General features: G+C 47.6%; 2 protein-coding genes across 2 annotated transcripts; one reads left to right on the top strand and one right to left on the bottom strand.

The window, feature by feature from the left end:
• Positions 1 to 330: 330 nt before the first annotated feature.
• NOP16 (NOP16 nucleolar protein) lies at positions 331 to 5334 on the bottom strand. The gene is made up of 5 exons (XM_055429575.2): positions 5087 to 5334; positions 4887 to 4995; positions 3740 to 3809; positions 1567 to 1673; positions 331 to 791 (listed from the first exon to the last, which is right to left on the bottom strand). The coding sequence occupies exons 1-5, from the start codon at positions 5191 to 5193 to the stop codon at positions 648 to 650; spliced, it is 537 nt and encodes a 178-aa protein (XP_055285550.1). The 5' UTR covers positions 5194 to 5334; the 3' UTR covers positions 331 to 647.
• A 72-nt stretch (positions 5335 to 5406) lies between these two features.
• HIGD2A (HIG1 hypoxia inducible domain family member 2A) lies at positions 5407 to 6415 on the top strand. The gene is made up of 2 exons (XM_055429576.2): positions 5407 to 5622; positions 5991 to 6415. Exons 1-2 carry the CDS (start codon positions 5469 to 5471, stop codon positions 6155 to 6157), a joined length of 321 nt encoding a protein of 106 aa, XP_055285551.1. The 5' UTR covers positions 5407 to 5468; the 3' UTR covers positions 6158 to 6415.
• Positions 6416 to 8098: the final 1683 nt, after the last annotated feature.

The following is an 8098-nucleotide window of genomic DNA, read 5'->3' as shown; positions in this document are numbered from 1 at the left end:
GATACCTGAAGGGAATGACTCCAGTATTTTGTCTGGAGGATCCCATAGACAGAGGAGCCTAGCAGACTACAGTCCCCGGGTCACAAAGAGTCAGACATGACTAAGTGACGGACTGACTTTTTTGTAGACGTGACAGTGGAACTGCTATTCAGGAAACCAAGGTAGCAAGCAGTAGAACCAGAACAGCGGACAAGAGGGAGGGCAGCTGTGCCTAGGAGGGTACATGAATGTGCGAAGGACTGAATGGCTTCTTTTCTTTGGTTGAGGAGGTTACTGAAGGGGCAGCCCCAGGGCTTGGCTGGGAGGACAAATACAAAACTGTCAGAGAAGTAAAAATAACTATTTTATTGTATACAGACTATATTCAAACAAACCGCCCGCTCAGAAAACAGCAAGTTCTGGCTTTTCCCAGAGCCCCCAGAAGAATATAAACTGGAGCCTCTGGGAGACTGTATCTTCTCCAAAGTGAAATGTGAGAGAGCGAGCGCGAGTGTGTGCGCGTGCGCGAGCGAGTGTGTGCGCGCGCGCACGCACATGCATTATAACGTTTTGATTCCATGGGGTCTGGCTGGCCTCATGTAGATGCACACCCCTCCTTGTTTCTCTGGTCCAAGAGGAAGCCTCAACCTGGGGCAGGCATAAACCAGTCACTCAACCTCCATTTTATTCTTTTGCAAAGAATCAGTGAAGGCTTGCCACTCTGCTGGGTAAAAACGCTTGTAGACATTGATCTTATTCCGAATTTGTTTTGGAGTATCTTGATAATAATTCTTCTCGTCCCGGGCCATAGCCTAAGGAAAGAAAAAGGCCACTTGAATGAAGAAGGCTGGACAGGCAAAGTTCAAATCCCTAGCCCTGAGTTGGACAAGGTACTGCCCATCCCTGAGATTCAGAGTCCTTGCGTCAAAAGTCATAGCGTATGTGGGAAAATGTGTACAAGTGCCCTCAGAGACTAGGCAGGCGCTGAGACCAGCTGAGTAGCTCATTCTTCATCCATCACCAACTGATCCCACCTGGGCACAGGGGTCCAGTGTAGCCAGATCTTTCCATTTTTAAGAGAAGCCAAAAAAAAATAAGGACTTTTATTCGAGACCTCCAATCATTAAAATGGGAGTTAACCCCTGAACAGCAGTTAACCCCTGAACAGCACAGATGTGAACTGTATGGGTACACTCATAACGGGTATTTTTCAGGAGTAAATACTACAGCACTACATGGCCCATGGTTGGCTGAACCCCTAGATTCGAGGAACTGCAGACTTGGAGGACCAACTGTAAATTACACACAGGTTAACTCTCAAGTTGTTCAAGGGTCACCTGCAGTTCATAAAAAATACCATGTGCGCAAACAATATATATTTATGAGTGGGATACGCACCACAGGCTCCTCAGTCTACCCAATTATAAGCATTCTGTCAAAAGGATCCATTTCCTAGGGTATCTTTCCTCTTTGTTTCCACTCAATCTCAGGAAACAGGCACTAGCCAAGCAGATCAGACCCCAAATGGTCCAGGGTACCTTCTCCAAGGGCCCAAGTGGTTCCTCCTGCCAGGCCTGAACTGCTTACCTTATAGTTCTCCCCATGGTTCTCCACCATGTAGCGAACATAGTCAATGAGATCTCGTGACAGTGTATTTCCTTTCTTTTCTGGAAGGCTGGCTTCTGCCTCCAGGTCTGGGTTGAGAGAAGCCGAGAGACAGGGAATGAAGCTTTGCTTCTTACATAAGTTGAACTGCTCAGTCAATCCCAAGCCACAAGAGTTGCTACACTGGTCAAGTGATGACCTTTCCCTCTTTCTCTCCAAATTCAGTGCTAGAACCTTCCTCATTAGCCCCTCAGGTCCCAGGCTCTGCCTATGGCACAAGCATCCATCAGTACGGCAATAAGTCACCTCTCTTTGGGTCTCAGATGGATGAAAGGAAGGCACCAAACTAAAAATCTCTACTTAGTGCCAGGTACTAGGGACAGAGATGAAGATATATTTATTGCCTGTCCACAATGCAGGGCTCCATTCCAGCTCTAAAATTCTTTGGGAACCTCTTAAAAAAGTGTTAATACGTGAAATGAAAAGGTGTGAATAAATGAGAAGTCGAGTTGTAGGAACGAGGGCCCAAGGCACCTCACTGTTCCACGTGAGGGGAAAACCCAAACTGTGGAGTCAATATGGCCTCACTCCTAAAATAGCTGGGCTTCTCTGATGGTTCAGCGGTAAAGAATCTGCCTGTAATGCAGGAGGTGCAGGTTCAATCCCTGGATGGGGAAGATCTCCTGGAGAAGGAAATGGCAACCCACTCCAGTATTATTGCCCGGGAAAACCTATCCACAGAGGACCTGGAGAGCTACAGCCCAAGGGGTTAGAAGAGTTGGACAGGGCTTATCGACTGAACACACACACAACACTACTGAGCTATATATTTTTAAAAATTGTTATGATGGTAAATTTTGAAGGTTTTTATTTTTTGCCACAATTAACATTTTTTAATGGTAAATTTTGTGGGATTTTATTTTACCATAATTTAAAAATTTTTAATTAAAGAATTAAAAGTAAAACTTTTTAAGATTAGTTTTCACTCTGAGCGACTTCACTTTCACACACTGGAGAAGGAAATGGCAACCCACTCCAGTGTTCTTGCCTGGAGAATCCCAGGGACGGGGGAGCCTGGTGGGCTTCCGTCTATGGGGTCACACAGAGTCAGACACGACTGAAGTGACTTAGCAGCAGCAGCAGCAACACTAAGTACACATGATTTTGTATATACAATCCTGTGCAGTAACTCTTACAAGAATCACTAAAATAGACTACAGACAGGAATTCCTGGAATTCTATATCAAATGTCTGGTCAGAGGGCTTTCCTGGTGGCTCAGAGGTAAAGAATTGGCCTGCCAAGGTAGGAGACCCAGGTTTGATACCAAATCTGGGAAAATCTCACATGCAGTGGAGCACGAAGCCCGTGGACACAACTATTGAGCCTGTGCTCTAGAGCCCAGAAGCCACAACTACTGAGCCCATGTGCTGCAACTACTGAAGACTGTGCAGAGAGCCTGAGCTCCACAACTAGAGAAGCCACCTCAATAAGAAGCCTGCACGTGCTTGCCATAACTAGAGAAGCGCCTGAGCAGCAAGGAAGGCACAGCCAAAAATAAATAAATAGTATTTTTTAAATGTCTGGTCATTCAAATCTTTAAACTTTGTAGAATTTACCCTCTTGTTTTAATATTCAGTCTCTATATAGCCTTAAAATACATAAAGTTGATGTATCATTGGAAAGATTCAGTTCAGTTGCTCAGTCGTGTCCGACTCTTCGAGACCCCATGGACTGCAGCATACCAGGTTTCCTTGTCCATCACCAACTCCTGGAGCCTACTCAAACTCCTGTCCATCGAATTGGTGATGCCATCCAACCATTTCATCCTCATTGCAAAGATTATATGGTGGAATCTCTTTAAAAAATCCGTTCATCCTTAAACTCATGAGAAGCTGAATTCATGCCTGAGACTTAATGTTTTCTCCTTTATCCTCTCAGGCACTGGTTACGTCCTCCCTGAACATCTCTGGCCGCCCTTCACACACTGGAACTGTCTCAGCCAGGACACAGTTCTAACTCTGCCAGCTGAGCCCTGTACCAGCTCACTTCCTCCATCTGAACCTCAGTTTCTCCATCTGTACAATGAGAACATCTGAGGGTCCTTTCCAGCCCTGTATAGGATGCTGACCTAGAGAAATCGTGGCCCACACCCACCATTAAGCACATAAGGCTTCCGCACAAGCTCCTTAGGCCTCTCCTCTACATCCACTTCCATGGCCTTTACCTGCAGAGAACAGAGACCGTGAGAACAGTAGACAGAAGAAATTATCCTGGATGAGGGAAAATTCTAAAGGCTCCTGCCCATCCCAACACAACTGCCTCATCCATAAGGGTCCCTCCACAAGGTCAGCAAGAATGTATGACCAAAAGAACTAATGCCCTGGATGCTTTTTGGTTCCCAAGATGCTACTTTATCTTTCTGCGTCTGTCTATAAAATGGGCAGAATGCCTGCCTCATTTCACTGTGTGATTATCAAATGAAGCAATGCACAAGAAAGCACTTTAGACTTTTCAATGCCTTCTCTTATGCAAGGAGCAAGCTGACAGTGCTTGGCTATAGTTTCACGTTTATTCAATAAACAGTAGTGCCCTGTTCCTCTAGCATAAAGAGATAAATTTGCCTGAAGGCAAAGGGACAAAGCCAATCAGCAAGCCCATTCATTAACTATAGACCACTAGTCACATCCTAAGCACCACCGAGTGAGGCTTAGTACTGAACGGAACACAGAGTTCTTGTCCCCAAACAGATTATGTTGGGGGAAAGAGGCACAGACAATAAACAGATAAACATATAACATGACATACCATCAAGTTATTTACAGGTGCCAATGAGTTAAAGTAGGAAAGAAGTTACTGAGTGAAAGGGGGTGCTATTTTTGAAAGTGGTCCAGAAAAAGAACTATTCCGGAGAAACTAGCCCAAGGGAAGCTCAGACCAAGGACGATTGGATAACTTGAGGAAAGGTGTGAGGAACAGTAAGGATTCCAAACTCCTTATTAGGAAAGTTAAGGGCAGAAAAATATTAATTCTGGAAAACTGAGATGCCAAGGGATCCAAACAGTTTAATTTCAGAAGGAAAAAGTGAGTGCCGAAGGAAAACGGAAGCTCCAACCCAGGTCCAATGTGTGCTGGGGAGGCAGTATGAGGGAGATACTAAAGGTAATCTCAACGCAGTCAGGCTGGTCGAGCTGGCTGTGGGGAAGTCGCAAACCCAAGAAGGGCGCGAGGGAGGTAATAGACAGGATTAAGCCAGCTAAGGATGGCGTGGCGGCGGAGGGCAAGGCCGGGACCACGTCAGTACCTTTCTCTTAAGAAGGGGCACAGCCCTGTTGGGGTCCATAGCCAAACCCATCTCCGTCAGGTTCTGCCGCACCGATTTGGTCTGGTCCCAGGCATGTCGGATGTGTGAGCTACGGGAAAAAAAGAGGGCGACCGCGGGACTGTCATCTCTCAAGTCGTCCTGGCCGAGGTCTCCTGCCATCTAAACCCCGGTCTCCTCACCATTCGATCCGCGGCGCTGCCTTCCGTCGAGCATTCCGGTTCAGACGCTTCCGGTTAACATTATAACCGAACTTCTGCCTCCGAGTCTTTCCCTTGGCTTTGGGCATTGCACTGACCACCGGGTACTAGACTCTGCTTCTCGCTCCAACTACGTCGTGTAGTGACTCCTTCCGGCTAGTGGAGCACGTGGTTTTGCAGGCTTTCGAGAAATGCAGTCTTCTTCGCAGCGACACAGGCTGGTTACTACAACTCCCAGAATGCCATGAGAGAACGGGCCTGCGTGCAACGTTCAGCAAAGCCCTTTTCCCTGCCCCCCTTTAATGACCTCATCAGGAGGCGGGGCTTAGCGTCCGAATTTTCGCCTACTGCTGTTGCCTGAAACATGGAGACTCCCGGCCGTGTCACTCCGGAGGCACCCTTTGAACCATCGCAGCCCCCAGTCATTGAAGGCTTCAGCCCCAGTGTATACAGCACTTCGGAAGGCTTCAAGGAAAAGTTTATTCGCAAGACCCGCGAGAACCCATTGGTACCCATAGGTAAGCAAGTGGGAGCTGTAGGAACTGTAGACCAAGAGGGCAGTGATGTAGAGGGAATGAAATAGGGGAGGACCGGGACCCCAGTAGGTGACCGGAATGAGAAGGGGCCGGACGGTGAGGGGTGAACGTGATTGGAGTAGGAGCTGGACGGGATTGGGGGCGCTGGGACGCGGCGGACTCTGACTCAGAGGACACCCCCCTGCCCCGGCCCTCCTCCTGCCCACCCCTCCCACCTCGACCCCACCCCACAGCGCGCTCTCCTCACTCCTGTTTAAGGATACCTTGACCCTGGAGAGGGAAGCCCATAGAGGGGAGGGGCCCTCTAGAGCCGGACCTGCCACTTCCCACCTGCTTTCTCGTCTCTTCAGGCTGCCTGGGCACTGCGGCCGCCCTTACCTATGGCCTCTATTGCTTCCACCGGGGACAGAGCCAGCGCTCCCAGCTCATGATGCGTACCCGGATCGCCGCCCAGGGCTTCACGATCGTAGCCATCTTGGTGGGTCTGGCTGCGTCCACTCTGAAATCTCGACCTTGAGCCGGTGGCCTCACCTTGAAAGCTTCACGGAGATGGTGTATACAGCATTTCGGAACCACTGGTCCTACCACTGAAATAACTCCCTCATTTCCCCTAACAAGCCCTGTATCAGTGCGGGTGGAAGTGGCCAATTGTGTAAACGACAGAACCCGCCCCCCACCCCCCGAATCTCAGGTTCGGTTCAGTTTGCGTGTTGCCTACTTCTGTTTGTGCTGCACCTTCCCCACTTGCTACCTAATAAATTCTGACTCACTTGTAGTTTAGTGAATTCATTCCCAGTCTCACCGCCATGGTTTTTGGTCTTTGGTTTTAGAAGAAAACAGACTAAAGACTGCAGGGTCTTTCAGAAATCCAGTAGTCTACTGATTCTCAAACTTTGCTGACAACAGTCACCCCGAGGTATTTATTAAAAGTAGGCAATCTTGAGAGTCCCTTGAACAGCAGGGAGATCAAACCAGTCAATCTTAAAGGAAATCAACCCTGAGTATTCACTGGAAGGACTGATGCTGAAGCGCCAATACTTTGGCCACCTGATGCAAAGAGCCAACTCATTGGTAAAGACCCTGATGCTGGGAAAGATTGAGGGCAGGAGGAGAAGAGGGTGACAGAGGATGAGACGGTTGAATGGCATCACCGATTCAATAGTCAAATTTGTGCCAAATCCAGGAGATAGTGAAAGACAGGGAAACCTGGCTTGCTATATTCATGGAATAGCAAAGAGTCTGACATGACTTAGCAACTGAACAACATGACAGTCTCTACCGTGATATTATATGGGGGGGCCAGACTCGGGGGTGGGGACTGATCTTTACAACAATTTTCAAACTTTAAGTAGAAGACCTTCCTTCCTATGAGGCCTGCCATGCTTCTGCCCTCCACTTCTGTTCCTGACTCCAGTACCACCTCCTGAGAACACTTAAGGCTGATCTAGACCATCTCAGCTTTGTTCTTGATGCATCTTACAGAACAGGAAACAGGCTTAGAGACACAGCCTGATGTAACAGAAATAGCGCACAGGGTAATCCCAAAGCTTGCCAATGATTTGCGGCAATACCTAGTGTTTTATGGTTAAGGAGAAAAGGAGGCTGGAGATCTGAGCAAACTCAAGAAGAAAGGCACCTCATACGTTTCCCATTCATGTAAAGTCTCAAACAGGTGTTCCTGATCTGCAGTCATCCCTAAAGTGTTGACTCAGATTCTGTTTCCTTCCATCCATGGCTCCATCAGTTTCAACACCAACTGTATGACTAAGACCAGCAAAGCTTCGTGCCCCCCATCAAGGTCTTTCAGCTGTAAGAGAGAGATTCTAAGAGTAAAGCAGTACTGTGGTGACCCTTGGTCTCCACACGGAACAGACATGAAGTGGTGAGGGCTATGGCACTTCTAGAGAGGATGGCCACTATTTTTAACTTGTTGCTGTTCCTCCCCCTCCAACCCCCACCAAAAAAAAAGGTTAGTTCAAACTCCTAACCCCAGTAATTCAGAAGGTGATCTTATTTGATAATAGGGTCTTTTCAGAGGTAATCAATTTAAAATGAGGTCAGTAGGGTGGACCCTAATCCAGTACGACTAGTGTGTTTATACAAAGGGGAAGTCTGGACACAAAAGCAGACGTGTATTGAGAACAAGGGATGTGATGATAAACTCGGGATTGGAATAATGTATGTACAAGCCAAGGAACACAGCTCCTTCCCTAGGGCCTTTACAGGGATGGGTGACACCATGGTTTCAGACTTAATGACCCCCAAAACAGTGAAACGATAAATTCTGTTGTTCTAACCCAGACAATGTGGTTATGGCAGTTCTAGGAAACTAATACGGTTGGCAATTAAATCTTTTTAAACACTTCAGATCACAATGGCTTGAATGTAACCTGTGTGCAACCTCTGTTGAAGGGAGAGAAGGTATAGTCACTGATTGTTTCTCCCAAATCCTTGTTTC

This window comes from Moschus berezovskii, chromosome 8, assembly GCF_049115385.1.
Source record: "Moschus berezovskii isolate FMDL1 chromosome 8, NW_MosBer_1.0, whole genome shotgun sequence".
NCBI lineage: Eukaryota > Metazoa > Chordata > Mammalia > Artiodactyla > Moschidae > Moschus > Moschus berezovskii.
Note: the sequence above shows the minus strand (reverse complement) of the source record. Positions and strands in the feature narration are given on the sequence as shown.